The following is a 21,907-nucleotide window of genomic DNA, read 5'->3' on the forward strand; positions in this document are numbered from 1 at the left end:
TATCTGTTATCTGGAGGTGTGCAGGAAACAGCATCCAGATTTAACTTACTGCCTCAGTCTACTGCAGTGCAGGAAAATCCAAACATTCCATAGGGGTCATGCCAAAGTTCTCAGAATGTCCAAATCAAACAATGAGGAAATACTATACTTCGGTTTGAAAAAGCCTCAGGTCCCTTTCTCTCCCCTTCCACAACGATGGAAGTGGTCATTGCCCCAAGCAAACATCTCTGTCAAGTGTTCCTTCTGGAATACGGTACTTTTTCTTTTTCTTTTTAAATATGTTTTTATTGATTTCTTTTAGAGAGAGAGAGGAAGGGAGAGGGAGAGAGGGACAGAATAATGATTGGCTGCCTCCTGCATGTCCCCTACTGGGGATCAAGCCCCAAACCTGGCATGTGCCCTGACCTGGAATCGACCCAGTGAACTCTTGGTACCTGGAATGATGCTAATCCACTGAGCCACACTGGCTGGGCCAAGCCTTCTTTAAAATACTAAAGACCTCCTTTGCATCGAGGGCCTCGGTACTCACTTGTAGATTCCAGGCGTTTGACATCTCGCGACGTTTCTAAGAAATAGCTCCGAAGAACAAAGAAAAGGATGCCCAGGAGAACCAGGGGAATTGCAATCCAAGGAATCACTGCCACCGCCACGCCCACCACACCAATCACTTGTAGAAAGGTCTGAAATAGCGAAAACAGATACAGGGTTCTCCTGTGACATTGGGATTTATAATAAGAAACACATATTTCTTTGTCTCCAATTATTGCTCTTTGTCTCCATGTACTGGTCTTTGCCCCCATTTCAGGCACAGAGCTCCCCAAACCTTTGGAATTTCCTGAGTGTGGAGAGTGATCAAGGTGTCTTTCGTTATGTTAATGAAGTAACTTTAGGAAAGCACCTAAGGATCTGGACCGGTTGCCAATGGAGCCAACCTGTGGTTACAGGACTGAAACTCCCAGTCTCACCCCATATCTGGGGAGGAGAGAAGGGCTTCAGGTTGAATTAACTGCCAATGGCCAATGACTCAGTCAATCATGACCACGTAATGAAGCCTCTATAAAACCCCCAAAAGACAGTTCCTTGCCCTTTTTTCAGAGAGCTTCCAAGTTGGAAAACCAGAATGCTTGGCCACCATGATAAACCCCAGACTCCATAAGGACAGACTCTCCTTGAGCTTCATTCAGGACCTTGCCCTATGCATCTCTTCATCTGGCTATTGATCCACATCCTTCATATACTTTGTAGTAAATCGGTGATCTAGTGAGTAAAATGGATTTGCTTAAGTTTTTTGAGCCATTCTAGCAAATTAATAGAATCCAAGGAGGGGTCATGGGCACCTCTGATTTACAGACACCTGTGAGAAGCACAGGTGACAACCCCAGCTTGCACCTTGAGCCTGAAGTGAAGGGCAGTCTTGTGGGACTGAGCCCTTTACCTGTGGAGACAGATTCTACCTCTGGGTAGACAGTGTCAGGATCGAGTTGAATTCTTGGACATCCTGCTGGCATCCAAGAATGCTTGTTGGTATGGGGGAGCCTCCCCACACACATTGGGACTGGGTCCCAGAACCTCCTTATCAAGAACTCTTCAAAAATAGATGTCATGAGATGTTTTTTGGAATTAAATTCCTCACTTTTCAAAGACTTGTTGTAATAGCAGGAAATACTTTCCCATCCAACAAAATCAAAATCAGAGGGGTGGTCCTGATAATATGTATCAAATGCTTACTGTATGCCAAACACCGTAAGAACTCTTTAGGTATTAGCTCTTTGATACATTCAGGGGCCAATTGTGTAGGTATTACTCTTTTCCTTATTTAACCGAGGAGAAAATTTGAGACTCTCAGAGTGGGTAAGACTTGAATCCCAAGCTATCATGAGTCAGGAGATATCACTAGAGAACTGAGCAAGTAGAAGCCACAGATGAGGACTCAGAAGACTCAGCTATAAACACAGAGATAAAGAAGTGGTCAGCTGCAAATTCAGAACTCAGAAAACGGGACATGTATGTTTACCTTTGGAAGTGGGGTTCTGCTTTCTTGGTTTTCTACCTATAGTTAACATTTACTGCGTACTGTGCATCTGGCTGCATATTAAATACTTCATACGTATTAACTCATTTAATTCTCACAGTAGCCCTGTTAAGTACGAATATTATCTCATTTTACAGATGGAGATACCGAGGCCCAGGACAAGGAAAAGCAACTTGACCCAGACTGCAAAGCATCTCTGAGAGAGCCCATGCTGTCAGCCACTACGGTATATTTAAGCTTGCCCTTAACATACCAACTTTTACTGTCTAGGAAAATATTTTTTTACCCATTTGAGCCTCATAATATGTCTTTCATTTTTCCTCTAAACACCCTGCCTGCTATGAAAGGGGTCAAACCGCGGGGACATGGAGATGGGTATCGGCATGGGACAAGACCTCCGACGTTCATCGTCTCCAGTGAATACAAATCCGTGGCCATCTGCACAAGGCACAGTGTGCTACAGAAACACAGGGAGGAACACTGAACTGTTTAGAGGGTTCTAAGAAGAGACTTATGACCAAATTTCACAGGCGGGTTTAACAAACAGAAAGAGTGGCATGAATCACTGGCAGGTAGTGAGCACAGCTGATGGAACTTCTGACCCAGGAGCCAGGCAGCGAAGATGGACAGGTTCTTCTGTGCCGGCTCAGCTCCGGCACCTGCACCCCTATCCGCCGGCCGAGGGCCCTGCCCGCCACGCCACCCAGGCCAGCGGGACCCAGGCAGGATCAGCAGGGTAATGCCCACACGGACTTAGATGATCATTTCACAGCTCTTCGAAATCAGTTTTCTCGGAGGGTCCTCACGACTGTCTTGTGAATGTGAAAAGAAAGAACTGTCGTTTCCATCTACAGATAAGAAACCATGAGGCTGGGAGGTTAAGTGGTTATCCCAAGGTCTCCCTGGAAGGTACTAGGTATGAGGGAGAAAGCCAGGAGCACACTGTGCTTAAAATCCACAGCCACAGCCGCAGACAGCAGCAGACAGCGTATGGAGGAAGAAGGAAACTTGCAGGACTGAAACTTTGTAGCAGGAGCCCTTGCGAATCCAGCCGCATCACCTTGAAGCAGCCCCTGTGCTATCACTGTTTCTCCCCATCGCCACCGTGGTTATCGCGCAAAACCCAGGGGAAGCCTGTTCTTTACATCTCTGCATAATGTTGTATCCCATATACATACAAGATGCACATTTGAAAAAATTAATTCTAGATATGGTCCTATTTTGTATTATTTTCCCTTTTTTTCGCATTTTCTAGTTTTGTTGGGTTTCTTGTGGTTGTATCTGGTCTCTCCCAAGAGGTAAACTGTCCTAGACTCCCAGCTGATTAGGGAATAACAGCCTGTTTAGTTCACAGAGCAGAGCTGACCATTAAAAGATCTTTAGAATGCTTGCTAATAGAATGTACTAACAAGTGTTGCTTTAAGAACTATTGTTTACATTTTTTTAAAAAAGTTTCATAAGATAGATGAGTTCTAAGCCCAGAAACCAAAATGACTTGAAGGGGGGAAAGAGGGAAAGAGCCAAAATTAATTTTAATAAATACATAAAACCTAAGGACACAAAATGAGGCTAAGCATTTTACACGTTCAATATCGGTATCTGGATGGGAGTAAAAACATTAAAATGTCCCCAGGAAGTCTCTTCCTCTAGAATTGACATTGTATTCTAAGATTACAGATTTTAACATTTTCCTTTCACAAGTACAATTTTACATACAAGGACCTGCTTGCCTGTTTGACATTTAACTACCAAACTGCTTACAGTCCTGTCAGAATTCCTAGGTATCTACCCACCATTTACTTTAAACTTAATTCCATGGAATTCTGTTCCTGCTAGTCTTTGTGAAGCTTGTGCCAAAGAACATGTTTTCTATAAACAGCAGTAAAAATGTATTCTTCTTATTCTATGCAAATAAATGTGTCATCCATACTTTTGGCTCACTCCATTACTATTTGAATTCTTCCTCGCTCGCATACTTACATTAGACACAAAGTAAAACATGTATTTAGTCATAAGGCCACTTAATCAGTAGACAGCACTTTTATTATTTGTTTACAGTATTACAAAATAAAATGAGGATCATTAAGATTGCTAAGACCTCAAAGGGATTTCAAAGCTTTTAAATCTGCTGTCAGTCAGACTCTACAGAATTCTGTTCCAAGTTGTGATAAGTACAAATCATTCAGATTGCCTTAAACTATTACTGATTTTGCAAAAGATATGACTTAAGTGTAATAAACAAAGCAGGATTCACTTCTTGGCAAGAAAACATGGCGAGATTTTATTCTGATTTAGAGAGAGAAAAAAATGACGCCTAGTTTTTTGATCAGTAAGCTGTTTACTGATGTGGGTGTAGGAGAGATTCTTCTATCTATTTATTTTGGAAACATATAAGATAAAAAATAGCCGATCAATAAAATGACTATCACATAGATTGTGCTGCTGGCTAGTACAAGATTATTGTGGAGGCAGTAACATTTTGAACAGGCTATACAATATTTTAAAAAATATTAGGAAATAAAATTCAATTCCTATCAAATAATACTCATTACCCTTCAATTATAGATAAATAGAAGCAAAGGGAAAAATATTGAAGATTCCTCAATGGAGGCTTCTAAACCTTAATATCAACCTAGGGTTGGTATTAAATCTGCAGGTGTATGTTACCTGTGGATATGGCACCTTGTGTGTCTTAGGGAGTTCAAAGATCAATTCTGGTTCCCAGATTGCTCCTTGATCATCTGTTTCTTTTTACCTCAGCCAACTAAGTTAACTCTGTTAAATCAGAACTTTACAAAACTTTGGTGGGTGAAGAGGTCTACACAAACTCTAAGATTAAGCTTTCTAAACTTGGCTTTCTCTTGGGATACACTCATCGTTCCTTTCATCCCTCATTTGGGACCTTCTCACATCCACACCAGCTCTGGGGCTGTGTATCTTTCGGTTAGTTCTTCATCCTGAGTCCTAGCTAACTCCACTGAAGAGTTTTGTGGTGGGGTACGGCTTACAATTTCTTAACCAACACGACAGATAATATTGGGGAAATGTAATGCACTTTTACTTGTGATCAGCATATCTCATTGATCAATAGCTCCCTTTCTACCTTTTCTCAGTGTTAGAGCTTGTTATGAAACTCAAGGCTGGAGTCCATCTATGTGCTGATTTTAAAAGGCACCCCTTAAAAATAAGGGCACATAAAGGTGGAAGTAAAAGCTTGGAAAAGGGTACCCAATGTAACACTAACCGAAGTGTCTACCTATATCACTATAAACATATAAGCTTTAATTTAGGAAAGATTCATAGAAATAAATAAAAACATTTCCTAAAAATAAAGGGTCAATTTATATAAAAGATATTTTAAAAATCTGAATTTATACTAACCTAATAACATAGTGACAAAATATATAAAACAAAATCTGACAGAACCCAGGAGAAACAGATAAATCTATACTCCTGGTGGGTGTTTTTAACCCATTTATCTCAAAAACTGATCGAACAAACAGATAAATATCAATAGATTATAAAAGATGTGAAAACATGATTAATAAACTTGACATGTTAAAAAAATGCAATACTGCAGCCAATAACTGAATACATTCTTTCAACTGCATATGTACTATGCTATAAAAGCAAGTATCAAATAACATCAAGGGACAGAAGTTGTGCAGAATATATTTTGACCTCAGTGGCTTTAACAAGATATCAGTGACAAAAAAGGTAACTAGAAAGTCACTAAATGTTTAGAAATTCAGTAATATACATCTAAATAACACCTGATTCAAAGAAATTATAGTGCATTTTCAATGTATTTTGACAAAAAAAATCTACTCATTAAAATGTGAGGGCTGCAACAAAAGTTGTTTAGAGGTAAATTTATAGCTTTAAACAGAAAAGAAGAAAAAAGAAAAAAAAAAGAAAAGAAAAGGAAAACCATCAGTAATACACGGGAAATCTCTATCTTCTTTAATTTTGCTATTAACTTAAAACTACTTAAAAAAAAAAAAAAGTCTTATAAAAAAGAGCTAAAAGTCAAGGGTCTAAAAATCAATCTTAAGATAGAAAAAGAACAGCATATTAAATTAAAGTATATAGCAGAATGAAAACCAGAGAAAAACAGACATTAATGAAATAGAAAACTAACTTCCAGAAGAAAAAATCAACAAACCTGAAGCTTGGTTCTTTGAAAACATCAATGAATAAACTCCTACTAAGACTAATTGAGAAAAAAAGAGGGAAAAATGATCATGATCATGAACTAAAAGGGGGGAAAACAAGGAATACCACATGGATTAAAAAGAGCATATAATAAACATTGTGCTGATAAATTAAAAAAATTTAATGCAAAATCAAATTTTTTGAATAATTAGATACCAAGAATGACAAAAGAAAAATATAATATCTGAATAATTCCATTTCAAGTTAAGAACCTTAATCTATAATTTAAAAATTTCTCACAGAAAAGAATTTAGAGGCCAAAATGGGTTCACAAGTATATAGTACAATAAAGTTTTTACCAAATTCTTCGAAAGAACTTGACCCCAGCCTTATCACGATTAAAACAACAACAACAACGAACAAAGACATTAAAAGAAGGCAAAATTACAAACCCATTTTAGGAACGTGAAATAACATACCAGTAATTTGAGTCTAGCAATAAAAAGGGATAATACTTCACATTGAACTTGGCTAGGCAAGTCCAAAATCTACAGGGAAGGCTAGAAAGGGTATGCAGGCTAGAGTTTATTACAAGCATAATTTCTTTTTCTTCTCAGAAGCCTTAACTCTTAAGGCTTTTCAACTCAGATGATCAACTGATTATCGATTTTAATCACATCTACAAAATACCCACACAGCAACACCTAGCCTACTTTTTTGATTGACTTGACTGAAGAATGTAGCCTAGCCAAGTTCGTACTACAACTGACCATCACAAGGAGGAAGCACTTCCTGTCTCTTTTCAGAAGGCCAAACTCTGATACCAAAAGCTGACTAAATGTTTCAAGAACAGCAAATTATGCACCAATATCCCTCTTGCACAACAGATACAAAAATTCTTGACAAAATATTAAATTGAACACAGAGATACATGAAAAAGATGCTACCTCATGACCAAGTGGAGTTTATGACAATGTAAGGTTAATTTAACTTGCTAATATGAATCAGTACAATTCACAACAGTGAAAGAGTAAAGGGGAATAATCATGACTAAAGAAACGTAGAAAAAATGTCCATCAAAATTCAACACCTATTCTTGATTTAAACAAGTAGAAACTCGTAGTAAATTAGGAATTTTAAAAAAAACAAACACGTTTTCAATCTCATAACAAATATGTACTCTGAAAATTGCACTTAATATCATTGTTAATGGAAAAATATTGAAAGATTTTGCCCTATGAGTATGAGAAAGTCTTATTTCGTGACTTCCATTCAACATTGTCTGGAAGCTCTAGCCACAGCAGGAAGTCAAGAAAAGGACATAAATGTCATAAATCCTGGAAATATAAAAAGTAAAACTGTCATTATTCACAGCTGACATGATTACATATGAAGAAAATTCTACAGAATTTGAAGAAACACCAACTCCAGAAAATGCAAAGTGAATTCACAAGGTCAATGATACAATGTCAATATACATAAATCAATTATATGTCTATATGCTAGGAACAAGCAATTGGAAAATTATATTAAAAACAATGACATAAATAGAATTAAATATCAAATAAATGTAATCAAAGGAGTAAAAGATGTCTATACTAAAAAATACAAAATGTTTCTAAAATTAAAGACCTAAATAACATGAGAGACACCATGTGCATAATTGAAAGATTCAATATTGTTCATATTCTCAGACTGTTCAAATCGTTCTACAGCTAAAAGGAAATAATAATCAATTTTAATAATCAGCACACTTTTTATTAAAAAACAAATGGAAAGGCTGCTAATATTTATACCAAAAAAAAGGATCTTGAATGATCAAAACAATCTTAACCAAGAAGTCAGAGAACTTGAACTACTGGATTTCAAGTCTTACTAAAATGTACAGTAAACAAGACTGCAGTATTGATACAAGGATAGATAAACAGTTCAGTGGAACAAAATAAACAGGTGCAGACCTGCGCATACAAACGATTTCTGATTGAGGCGTGAAGTCAATTCAGAGCGTAAGTCTTTCTAACAAGCGTGGGTAGAGTATCTGGGAAAAAATAAACCTTAACCATTAATTCCTTATTCCATACACAAAAATATAAGATGGGTCAAGTTTTAAATAAGAACAATAAGGAGGAAAGTATCTTCACATTCCTTAAGGACACCCAAATATTTCTTAGAACACAAAATCATGGACTACAAAAGAAAAAAAAAACACAAAAGATGGTAAACATTAGGTTTCAACAAAATTAAAACTTGTTCTCCATTAGGAATATAAAAAAGCAAAAACACTAACTCAAAGTTATTTGCACCCCCATGTTCACTGCAGCATTATAATAGCTGAGATATGGAAGCATCCTGTGTCCATCAGTGGATAAATGAATAAAGAATGTGATGTATATACACAATGGAATATTATTCAGCCATAAAAAGAAGGAAATCTTGCCATTTGTGACAACATGGGTGCATCTTGAGGGTACTGTGCTAAGTGATATAAGTCAGACAGACAAAGACAAGTACTAGATGATATCATTTATATATGGACTCTAAAAATGAAAAACCAAAAATGAGCTCACAGATACGGAGAACTGCTTGGTGGTTGCCAGAGGTGAGTGAAATGGGTGAGGGAGTTAAAAGTACAAACTTCCAGTTATAAAACAAATAAGTCATGGGGATGTAATGTACAGCATGATGACTATAGTTAATAACACTGTACTGTACAGTTGAAAGTTGTTAATAGAGTACAAATATCAAATCATTGTTATATACCTGAAACTTTTATGTCCATTAGACCCAAATAAAATAAAAACAAATACAATCACTTCACTACACTATTATAGCACCTCAAAAAGTCAACACTTCCTTAATATCATAAATTATCTATCATGTTCAAATTTCCGACTGCCTGATTTTTAAATAATTGATTTGAATTAAAATGTAGATAAGACACCCCCTCCCCAACACATTGCATTTGGTGGTTTTATCTCTTAATCCATGGGTTGCTATTCATTTTTCGTCCTTGCAAGTCTTTAAAATATTTTTTTTATTTTTCAATTATAGTGGACATACAATATTGTTAGTTTCAAGTGTAGAACATAGTGATTAGACATTTTTACAATTTACAAAGTGATCTTCCCCTTAAGTCCAGTTCCCATCTGACACTATGCATAGTTATTACAATGTTATTGACTATATTCCCTATGCTGTGCTTTATATCCCCGTGACTAATTTTACAACTGGCACTTTTGTACTTCTTAGTCCCTTCACCTTTTTAACCCACCTCCCCAACCCCACTCCCATCTGGCAGTCATCAATTAGTTCTCTGTATCTATGAGTGTTTCTGTTTTGTTTGTTCATTTATGTTGTTTTAGATTCCACACTAAAGTGAATTATATGTTACTTGTCTTTCTCTATTCAATTTATGTCACTTAGCAAAATACCCTCTAGGTTCATCCATGTTGTCGCAAATGGCAAGATGTCATTCTTTTATATGGCTGAGTAATATTCCACTTTATATACGTACCATCATTCCTTTATCCATTTGTGTATCAATGGAAACTAGTTTTTTGATTGGAGCATTTAAACCATTCACATTTAATGAAATTATTGATAAGTACGTAAGCAAGGGAGGAGGGGGTCAGTCAACATAAAAAAAAATGGCTTTGCCCGCACTTCTGTCTGGGAGAAAGTTGCTCCTCCAGCCCTCGCCCTGAAGCCAGATAATGCAGTTCCTCCCTGTATGTTTCTGGTGCTTCCCAAGCTCCTGCCCCACATGTTGGAGGTCAGAGCAAGTCAATCTGTCAGTGAGCAAATCTGTGCACCTGCCCCTTAAGGGGCACGTGGGACTCCAGCAAGCAGCCCTCTACAGTCGGGCCCACACCTACTTCTCTCACCACATCTCCATTCTTTTCCCTTCTTCAGTTCCACGCTGGTCTTTCTGTTGGTCCTAGAACAGGTGGCCTCATTCCTACTTCAGGGTCTTTGCATTTGCCATGTCATCCTCTTGGAAAACTCCTCCTCCAGCTCCTGCATGACCCATCACACATCTCCACTAAAAACTCACCTCCTCCAAGACGCCTTCCCTGACCACTTTGTGTAACCTAGCAACCCCTCATCGGTCTATCCTCTTATTTTACTTTTCTTCGTAGCAATCATCATTATTTGAAATTACATTGTTGACTTGTTTGTCTCTTCCTTTCATTTGTGGAAGCTTTGAGGGGAGGGGCTTCGGTCATTTCAGTCACCAAAATATCCCAAGTGACAAGCAGAGGTGCTCAATAAATATTTGTTGAGTAAATCGATAGATGGAGGGGTGGATTCATAGATTAAAAACAGCATTTTCTCATTCCTACCTCCACACACACACACACACACACACACACAGCCCACAGGGAAGTACTCGTTGGTTTCAGCCTGAGTCTTGTCCCAGTTACACAGGTGACATTGCAGGAACCACAAAGAAGCTGCACCCAAGGGTCCTGTTTGGAGGCAGAAGTTCTTACAGACCAGATACCCCACATGGGAATGTACTTTATGGGAATGGGGAGGTTTGGGACCTCACAATGGACAACTGGATTTCAAGTCAAACACTGCCTTTTACAGAACATTATTGATCAGTAAGGGACCCTGCCGAGGGCAGACAGGCTGGGAATAAAAAAGCTGGTGAGCTCTGGAGAAAGAGGGTTGCTGCTTGACACTTTCCAGGGCGCAGGACTTCCTAAGCCTCCCTGTTCTGTTCCTGAGACCCCAGACGGGAGGCTCCCCAGGTTGCCAGACAGCTTCTTTCGGCTTGAAGAAGCCCAGTTCCTCTCAGTTTGTGTGGTGGCTGCTGGCAGTGACCCAGGGCAGGAGCCCATCTGGTAGACTGTGGGGGCGGCAGGGGAGGAGGGGAGCGCTGCTAAGGCCACTCCGACCTCTCTCTGTTCCTGGGTCCTATTTAGCTCAGAGTGCAGACTTCTCTTTCTTCTGCCCAAGCAGGGAGTCTGCAGGACTGAGCCAAGGAACCTTAGTTTTCCGCCAGGCCAGCTTCAGCCCTGGGATGTTCAGAGCAGCCTCTCATTTCAGACCTCAGGTTCTAAGGCTCCTGGCTGAGGAGGACTCAGACATCTGATGGCTCAGGTTGTAATCGCCAGTGGTGGGAGGTGGGCGTCACTGCAGGAAGAGGCATTGGCTGCCTTAGGCAGGAAAATGTGAGGAAGGAGCCTTGGCTGCCTTAGCCAGAGCCTCAGCCAACAAGGTTCTGTGGAGTCAGCCTCTTGCCACTGTGCTCCAATCACCAGGTTTGGGCTGGAGCAACCGACGTCTTCGTCCAACTCTCCCACAGGGCGATGTGTCTTCAGTGCTCGCCTGGGGCCTGGCGTCTGATTCCACCTTTGCTGTGATGGCCAAGGAGCAGCCCCACAGGCCCGGCAGCCGCCGGCCCACCTGGACGGCTCTGCACTCTTGGTAGAGGACCTGTGTAGGAGGAGAGGTGGGGGCCACTGCTGCTGGGAAGAAACCCAGAGCTGATCACTGGTGCTGCACTGCCTGCCGGACGTCCCTCCCTGTGTCTCCCAGGTTCTCCCTGAAGCCTTCTCATCTGTTCGGCATCCAAAACTCGGCCTTGGCCCACCTCTGCTGAGTCCTCTAGAGAAGGGGTGCTGGCAGCAAAGCAATTCTGTGGGGCCTGGGGCAGCAGCAGGAGACCAGAAAACCTTTCCCCTTCCCAGAGAACACAGAACCCAAAATCACTGCAGTCAGGATCCCCTCCATCTCTGCTTCAACAGAGAAGAGATTTCTTATAGCCTGTCACTTCTGAGCCTTTAAGGAAATGCCTTCCAAGTGTTGGAAAACAATCTAATATAAATCATTTCAGAACCTCTCCCACACTGGCGACTCCTCTCAGGCCCCATTCACACTGCTTTTTTCAACCACACTGAACTCCAGCCCTCTGGTCCTTTCACCTAGATTAGAAGAAAGGCCAAATACTGAAGCAGAGTGACTAGGAGGCTCGAAGCCAGATTCTGGGTCCCAAGACTAAGCTCAGATCAACCCAACCTCCTGGGACCCCATTCCCTCAGCCCTCCAGGCTCAGAACCACTCCCCATTCCCTCGGCTCTTCTACTCTTCCCGTGCATGAACCCCACCTTTCCCCAGTGCTCAGCAGCTCAGCCTGAGTCTGAGGGGACCCCTGCGGATGTCTCCACGACAGCACAGTGAAGGTGACTGGGTTTGAAAGAGAGGTTCACGAGCGGCGCTTGACAAAACTTCCTCAAACTTCTCCGTTTATCAGTTGCCAACACTTGACTTTTGCTAAGAGGCCAATCAGTACAGAGCCAGAACGAAAGTATCTTGTAGCCCTCCGGAACGCTTGCCCAGGAACGACACTGGAACGACACTGCACTTGTCCTCAACAGGAGCAGTGTGGGTCTCTGAGGGGGCCCCAGGCTCCTGGTGTCACGTAGAGCGGGAGTAGTTCTCGGGTGTGAGGGACAGCCCAGGACCACGTGGCAGCCGGGCTGTGTATGCACCCGTCCTCCTGTGCAGATGCCCAGCCCAGGCCCACCCGCTGTGCTGCACTCCCGGGGACAGAGGACAAGTGAGACTCAGTGCAGGGGTCCCGTCAGTCATCTCCCTCTCAGGCAATCACACAGACTGGTGTCTGGAAGAGAACTAGAAGGGAAGGTTCCCCGGAACACCGTGTTTCCATAGTCACCCTGCCAAGGAGACTGTGAGGTCATCACTACCCAGTGAGGTCACGTAAGGAATCAGGACATCAGGCTCTAAGGCTGTGTGGAGAGCAGGGCAGAGAGGCACCCTGCCCGTGCCCTCTCACCCGGCCCTCCCCACCCATGCCTTAGTCAAAGAGCCACTCCCTAAGAAGCATACCTCAGGCTGGCTCAGCCTTCGGGACCCCAGGAAGGCCAGGGAATCCCACATTCTGAGAACAGTGGAAGAGGCAAGATTAACCTAAGCCTGGTTCACAGCACTGACCCTAGAATCCAGCAGCTGGAGAGGCAGAGATGTGTGTGGACTGGGAATCCAGGAGGGCTCTCTGGGGCTGGGCCTGAAGGATGTGGATCGTGGAAAGGAGGGAAGACATTTCAGCTAGGAAGAGTAAGAGCAAAGACAAGCTCTCCTTGACCTTGCCCTGCTTCAAATGTCAATTCACAGCACCTCACGTTTTCAGACCCGAGGACTCAAAAACCAGGAGGTCCGTGCCCTGCCTGAGGTTACACAGCAGGGGAGGTGTCCTGCTCGGAGGTGGGGCTTCACGGCAGGCTCTGGATATACAGCTGGGAGGAGAGTCAGGACACTCGTCACACTGCAAAGTGACACTGGGAGAGCTGTCAAAGGCACCCCAAAGCAAAGTGAGGGTCCTGGACGACTTCACAGAGTGGGAGAAATGGGCTCATTTTAATACAAAATTGAAAACAAATTCACGACAGAATGATATAATACAAAATGACAACCCAGTCAACACACTCCTTCCTCTCCCCCTCCCAAAGGAAGGTAATGGTGATGCCACCACCACGGAAGGACAAGACATGGACGCAGCAGCAGCCCCGGTGAAACGCATGGTCAGCTCTTGTGAAGACGTGTTATGAAAAGATGAGTTGGGCCCTGGCCAGTTTGGGTCAGCCATTAGAGTGTCGGCCCACAGACTGAAGGGTCGCTGGTTCAACTCCTGGTCAAGAGCATGTACCGGGGTTGCAAGTTCAACCCCTGGCCCCAATCATGCAAGAGGCAATCAATTGATGTATCTCTCTCACATCAATGTTTCTTTCTTTCTCTCTCTCCCTCTCTTCCCCTCCTTTCTACTCTCTCTAAAACAAACAAAAAAATCAATGGAGATATCCTCGGGTGAGGATTAACAACAACAAAGACAATTTGTTTGGTGCTACTCAGAGAAGGAAATAGACAACCCTGCCCTTAGTATGGTCAGACCCACTGAAAGAAATCCCATTTGGGGCACCTGTGATATAGTGTGGCCAAAAACTTCCTAGCGGCGAGAGAGAACCTTCCTTAGGAGGGGGTCCCTGCTGCTGACCTTTAGTAAACAAAGACAGTACACTGTTTGCTATGGCTGTTGCAGAGGGGATGTGCCCAGGTGCTAGACTGCCTAGGCTATCATTTTAGAAGCTGAATAACCCAGGTAACCTTCTTTCACTCCTCAGTGGCTTGAATTAGCATGGTGTGTGTTAGGGCAAAGTCAGGACTAAGTAGAGGTGACTGCCTTTGGGGAGTGGGAGGAGGTAAAATGTGAAGGGGAGCGCTCTGGAGAAGGTTTGTCCTGAAGGTGGGCCAGCATGAGGCCACTCAGATAGATGTTCCAAGGCTCCCCAGAGATGACCTGTCTGAGAGCATCCCTCTGATCTGCTGGGGTACCAATGCCTTCTTAGGACAGGATGGGTCTCTGGGGAAGGCAGAATCGCACAGACAAATGATTTACCAACTTAAGAGGGCTTGAGACTCACCTGGGGATTCCACACAACAATTTAAAAATACCTGTAAATGAAATGTGGGCCAGGCCTAAGGAAACATCCAGACATCCAGATCTGGAGTGGGGCTTCGGCAACTGCACTTTTTTTTTTTTTCAAGAGGTAAAATATTTATTCATAATTAATTATAAAAAGCGAACCAAGTACAGTGTTATCTAGAATGTACAGAATCTGTACCAAAAGATAAAATAGCAACAATAGCCATGGGCATTGGAAACCAAGTTTTAAAAATACTATGTATGCCCTGGCCGGTTTGGCTCAGCGGTTAGAGCGTCGGCCTGCGGTCCTGAGAGACCCGGGTTCGGTTCCCGCTAAGGGCACGTACCTTGGTTGCAGTTTGTCCCCGGCCCTGGTCGGTTGTGCGGGTGGCAACCACTCGATGTGTCCCTTCACATCGATGTTTCTCTCTCTCTGTTCCTCTCTCTCCCTCCCACTCTCCCTGAACAAAAAATGGAAAAATGTCCTCGGGTGAGGATAAAAAAAAAAAAAAAAAATACTATGTACAATGGCATCACAAAATGAAGTATTTATGTATAAAAATAGCACAACATATGCAAGATCTCTACGTTGAAAACTACAAAATGTGTATGAAAGAAATCAAGGACAACCTACATAGATATACCATATTTTTGGATTGGAAGAGCCTGTAAAGATTTCTTTTCTCCTCAAATTGACATATAGATTGATTTTTCATTTAAAAATCCCAGCATAATTTTTGTAGACAAGCTGATTATAAAATCTATATGGAAAAGGCAAATGAATTAAAATAGCCATAAAAATTATGAAGAAAAAATTCAGTTGGTGGAATTACACCTGATTTTAAGACAATAAAAAGCTACACTAATCAAAACAGTGCAGTACCTGCAAGGAATAATCAATGGGACAGAAACTGAAATGGCAAATCACAGTCAGAGAGAAAATATTTACAAGTCATACATCTGAAAAACACTTGTATTTAGAATAGACAAACAACTCTCAAACTCCACAGTAAGAAAACTACCCAAATAAGAATGGGCAAAAAGTTTTAAAAGATACTTCACCAAGAAGGATTTACAAACGGTAAACAAAGAGCATATGAATGATATTCAGCAGCAGCATCCATCAGGGAAACAATGAAAACCACACTAAGACACCACTACATCTATCAGAATGGCTGAAATCAAAGTTGCGGGTAATACCAATGGTTGTGAGGATGCACAGCAAATGGATCTCTCTTGCTTAACGATGGAAATGCAAAATGTTACAGCAACTCTGGAAAACTGGGGCAGTTATTTATAAACTTTAACATACACTTACCATATGATCTAATAGTCTTGTTCACACAAAATGCTGAATACAAATACTGCTAACCTTCTAGTCATAATCACTGAAATCTGGAAATAACCCAAATTTTCTTCAGCTGGTGAATATATACACAAACTCTGGTGCATACATACAATGGAATACTACTCAGCAGTAAAAAGGAGTAAACTATTGACACATGCAATAACTTGAATGAATTTCAAAGGCATTATGCTGAGTGAAAGAAGCCATTATCGAAAGGTCAAATACGTTATGATTCCAACATTTAGAAGACATTCTCCAAAGGAAGAAAAGTAAAAGAAAACTATACTGATGGAGAACATACCAGTGGTTACTTGGGGTTATTAGTGGGAGGGAAGGTTATCTATGTCTGTAAAATGTTGGAACTGTTCTTATGTGATTGTTGCAAAGGTCACACAAACTCATACATATGTTAAAATTAATGATTATACCAAAAAAAATCTATTTTGCTTTAGGGTAATTTAAACGCAAAATAAATACCTCAGGATCTTTTTTGAAGAATGAAAAGTGCAGAGACAGGACCAAAAGCGGGGACTAGAGGGAATTCAGGGCTCTGAACTTGGCTTGAGAGTTGCCAGCTACAAACTGCAGGGCCCACTGCCCATATGAGCATAAAGATGGTGACTTGGGTTCCATGACAAAATAGAAACTAAGAAGGTTTGATGATGGTGAATGGAAAAGAGGGGCATTTCTTTTTTCTTTATTGATTTTTAGAGAGAGGCAGGGAGAGAGAGATAGAAACATCGATGAGAGAGAACATCAATTGGCTGCCTCCTGTTTGCCCCCCTCTGGGGATTTGGCCCACAACCTGGGCATGTGCCCCGACTGGGAATCGAACCAATGACCTCTTGGTGCATGGATCAATGCTAACCACTGAGCAACACCAGCCAGGTGAGGGGCACTACTAATAACACATAACTTGCGATGCCACTGCTGTACATTTCTAAAACCCACATGGCACTCTTCTTAGCGTGCTGATAAGCGTCCCCTTCCCAATATGTAGCAATATAGTTTCAGATTGCATCTTTTAATAGAATATGCCTCCCAATTATGCTTAAATTTACAGGTCTGCTCCCCAGACTGTTACAGACAGACTGGTAACCTGGTGAGGCTGAAAACAACATTTTCCATTTAGCATCCTTTCCTTCAATACCACTGAGATTTTTTGGTATCAGTAAGACCAGTCTGGGCTGCATCAAACACTAGCGTTTTAGAGGGTCATCCTGTGGGAGAGAACTGCTTTAGACACTGAGAGGTTAGTTTTATTGTCCACATTTTAGTACACGTGAGATTGGTGTTGTCATAATTATGTATGTTGTTAGAACTCTTCGGTGTTTTATAAAAGAACCTTTGGAGCCCTGGCCGGTTTGGCTCAGTGTTTAGGCACGTACCTCGGCTGCAGTTTGTCCCCAGTTGGGGTTGTGGGGTGGCAACCACTCGATGTGTCTCTCTCATATCGATGTTTCTCTCTCTTTCTTCTTCTCTCTCTCCCTCCCGCTCTATCCGAAGATAAGTGCAAAAATGTCCTGGCTGAGGATTTAAAAAAAAAAAAAAAGGACCTTTGGAATTTAAAAATGGGATCCATAAAGCTTAGAGATGAATCACCTCAACCCCAGTGGTTCTGAGAGAGACAGCCTCAGCTACAGCAATGCTGTCTCTCCCCAGATTTCTGAATCCTGATGAGACTAACCAAATTGCAGACTCAGAGGGAGGGGAGATTTTGGACTTGACTCTTTTCTTTAGATTTTTAACTAATAAGAACAAAGGAACTGAACTTTTATATTTTAAATTTTCCCTGGAAGTTTAATGGGGGAGGAGATTAATAGTGTTCACATTTGAACCGTCTTGTTTTTGGTAGTGTAATGTTTGGCGGGTTCTCATGCTGTCATCTGGGTCCAGTGAACTCTGACAACACGAGGTGACACCGCGTGAGACAAACAACACAGTGATGTTTCAGCAGGGCTCACGGCGGCCTAGCAGCGGATGCACTTAATTCATGACACACTCCAGGTTTCCGGAGATCAGTGTGGGCATTATACAGTTACTTCACAATTTGTTAGGTTTCATATACTATTCATTTAATAGGAACAGACCCTTCATTTGATTTTTCTAAAATGATATCATGTTAAGTTCAAAATACAAAATCAGTAACTAGAGATCAAATTCTGAAAGCAACAGAGGTTGTATCACTGTTAAGAAGCATGCCAAACCAGTCACGTGACAACAGAGAACAGAGCATTTATCTGCATTTAAGCAAAAGAGGCCATCTGAACAGTGTTCCCCCAGTGACTATTTTGTGTTTCTTGTCACAGTATTCAATTACCATAACCTCCTTTATTTGCTTCCTGTCACCAGCAGGGAAAATTATCTTTATATCATCAGAAATCTTTTTCTTCTTTGGAGAATAAGATTCACAAGGTGTTCCATCTTGTCCTCTGTAATCAGATGTTATTTCCCCCCATCTCTTCTCTTTTAAAGTCATTTTCTTGTACTTTTTGTAGAAGATAAGCCATTTTTTTCTCTACCAGGGCTTGTTTCCTCCTGTCACTTTCTTCTCCGCGTCTACGCTACTATTGCTCTATCCCAGCTTCTAACATCTTCTCCAGTCTTTGTCAGAAGTAACGTCTGGTCTCCCTCCCTCTACAAAGCCTACGTTTTCTTCCCATTTGCTCCTGCTGTCCTTTCTCCTCTGCCCACCCCGAGCGGGTGCTGCCCTTGTGCTGTGTGCTCACATCTTCCAATTCCCTGCCTATTACAGCCAAATACCTGGGCCTCGGCCATCGCTCCTGGTCCTCACAAGACTGGCCGTCCTCCCGCAGCAACCAGTTTTGGAATGTGCAACATCAGAAAGTCCAGGGAGTTGATGGTTTTCTTGTAGTTTATTTGCTTGTTTGGCAAGCATTTTTTCACCGTTGCTGGTGATGTCTCCAGCTCTCCTCAATCTCCTCAGGATATCTCCGCGTGAATGGTATGCTCTCCAATGTGGACCATGGAGACTAGTATATTGGTTTTCCAAAAGTCAACAATAAAGATCAGTCACGTTAAAACCATAAGAAGGTCAAAAAAACTTTTCACTCAACTTCGTAGTATAGTATAAAGTACTGCTCCCTGGGACCACAGGCAGCTTCACCCCAAGAGGCAGATCTAGTAGTTCAGCCGCTCCGAGGCCTGGAGAGTGGGTTTTGTCTCAACTCCGCACTGCTGGCTGTCCTCGGCCAGGCTGCTGGTGGCCGTCCTGGTGGTGGCAATGCTGGCGGCCCTGGAGCAGGTGCTGAGGTGTAGCTCCATAGTAGGCCTGGGCCCCTCCCCTTCTGTCCTTGTCCCCACCAGACTGGGAATGGCCAGTATCCCCTACCCCCTGAAGCCCCACCCGCAAGGCATTCCAGGTCCCAAAGTGGAGCCCTCTCAAGCATCTGCACTTGTAACACGCTTCCTGGGCAGTTCTGACATAGTGGTCCATGGACAGTAACCAGATTAGCGTCTAAACTGGGTGGATTTTGAGAGTCAAGGTAGACAGTATTAAAAACTGCACCAGGCAGCCCGGGCTGGTTTGACTCAGCAGTTAGAATGTCAGCCCTCAGACTAAAGGGTTGCAGGTTTGATTGCCAGTCAAGGGCACATACCTGAGTTGCAGGTTCAATTCCCAGCCCCGATCTGGGTTGTGTGGGAGGCAAATAATCGATGTGTCTCTCTCACATCGATGGTTCCTCTCTCTCTCTCACCCTACCTTCCACTCTATCTAAAAAAATCAATGGAGAAATATCCTTGGGTGAGGATTAACAAAAAATATAAATTAAAAAATAAATAAAAATAAAAACTGCACCAGGCACAGATGTGAACAAGGACTATTACTCAAGGAAAACAGAGGTGTACACTTATTCTCTGCATGAATCATGTCTGACAAAACCTGGCGTGGTGATGAAGACAACTCTGTGCACAGACACCAGATTCTGACCTACTTACTGTGTGATTCTGAGCAAATCCGTTTATCCCTTGGAGTCTCGGTTTCTTTACGTGGAAAGGAACGCTTCACTGTATACATATTCCGTACGATATTCCCTCTTGGCGAAGGTTGCCATGAGCCCGTTTCTGTTCTCTATGACCTGATCCTTTTTTGGTGAGCAAGTATTTTTAAGTTTTTTTGTGGAATAATATATCTGACTCTCAACTATTCATTACTTTAGGCAAGGCTTATATAATGTTGCGGAGCGTGGCACCCAGGAGACAGTGAGACTGCATGCTGATTTTGCTAGTTTGGTGTAATACCCTGTCCTCTTCCTCCATCACCCACAGATGGGGAAAAAGGCAGAGACAGGAAATGCACACCAAGCAATACTCCGGTGTCAATCTGCCTCTTATTCTCTGCAGTACATCCCAGAGACTTCATCAAGAGTCACCAAGGGTTCCGGGGGCATGGCTGGTGAACACGTTCTCTCTACTGCTAGGCACATCTTCTTCCCTTCTCATGGGGGCTTAAACGATGTTTGGGGTAGGCAATAAAATCTAAGTGTTTACAAACTAAACCATCAACTGAAAGAAAGAGCTTTTGTCCCTGGTGTGCTAGTTTGGAGTGAGAGGTTTTTCAATGCAATGAATGCGCAAATCAAAACCACAATGTGGTATCACTTCACCTTTTAGAATTTTAGCTATTACCTCACACCTATTATCAAAACAAAAATAACAGAAGTAACAAGTGTTGGCGAGGATGTGAAAAAAAGGGAACCCTTGTGCACTGTTGGTGGGAAGAGTATGGAGGTTCCTAAAGAACGTAGTAACAGGACGACCACATGATCGAGCAATTCCACTTCTGGGCACATATTCGAAGAAAAAAAAAACACTAACTTAAAATGACATATGCACCCCCCTGTTCAACAAGGTATTATTAACAACAGCCAAGATAGAAAGACAACCTATCTGCTCATCGATGGGTAAATAATTAAAGAAAATATGGTATATGTACACAATGGAATATTACTCATCCATGAAAAGAGGAAATGTTGCCATTTGTGACAACATGGAGAGACCTCAAGGGCATTATGCTAAGTCAGACAGACAAGACAAACACTGTATGATATCACTTACATGTAGAAATAAAAAACAAAAACACAAAGAAACCAAGCTCACAGATACAGAGAACAGATTAGTGGTTGCCAGACGCAGGGGCAGGGGGTGAGAGAAATGGATGAAAGGGGTCCACATGTACAAACTTCCAGTTATAAAATAAAATAAATAAGTCATGGGGAGGCAATGCACAGCATAGTGACTATAGTTAGTAATACTGCATTGCATATTTGAAAGTTGCTAAGAGTAGATTTTAAAAGTTCTTACCACAAGGAAAAATATTTTCTTGTAACCATGTAAAGTAATGGACATTAACTAGATTTATTGTGGTGATCATTTTGCAATGTATACAAATCGTTATGTTGTATACCTAAAGCTAATATAACATTACATGTCAATTATACCTCAATCAAAAAAGTTTTAAAAAAATATAAAAAGGCAGCCAGCCAGTGTGGCTCAGTGGTTGAGCATGGACCCATGCACTAAGAGGTCGCTGTTCGATTCCCAGTCAGGGCACATGCCCAGGTTGTGGCCCCAATCCCCAGTGGGGGGTATGCAGGAGGCGGCCAACGGATGTTCTCTCTCATCGATGTTTCCATCTCTCTCTCCCTCTCCCTTCCTCTCTCTTTCTAAGTCAATAAAGAAAAAAACCAATTAATTAAAAAAAATAAAAGGGCAAACCACAGACTGGAAGAATATATTCACAAAGGACTAGTATCAAACATACATATAAAACTATTATTAAAAGTATATATATATATAAACTCCTATATATTGACAATAAAAATAATTTTTTTTAAGTTTAAAAAATCAACAAGAGATCTCATAATAATTAACACACATGAAAAAGCTCAGTATCATTAAT

General features: G+C 41.8%; 1 protein-coding gene across 13 annotated transcripts in view; it reads right to left on the reverse strand.

The window, feature by feature from the left end:
• Positions 1–21,907, reverse strand: part of ABCC4 (ATP binding cassette subfamily C member 4) — a 275,943-nt gene that overhangs the window by 60,108 nt on the left and 193,928 nt on the right. For all 13 annotated transcript variants that reach the window (XM_036249556.1, XM_036249555.1, XM_036249559.1 and 10 more), the window contains one exon: positions 530–680. In XM_036249556.1, coding sequence (XP_036105449.1) covers positions 530–680 — 151 coding nt within the window. The remainder of the gene's footprint in view (positions 1–529; positions 681–21,907) is intronic.

The sequence above is a fragment of the Molossus molossus genome, unplaced genomic scaffold (genome assembly GCF_014108415.1).
Source record: "Molossus molossus isolate mMolMol1 unplaced genomic scaffold, mMolMol1.p scaffold_m16_p_9, whole genome shotgun sequence".
NCBI lineage: Eukaryota > Metazoa > Chordata > Mammalia > Chiroptera > Molossidae > Molossus > Molossus molossus.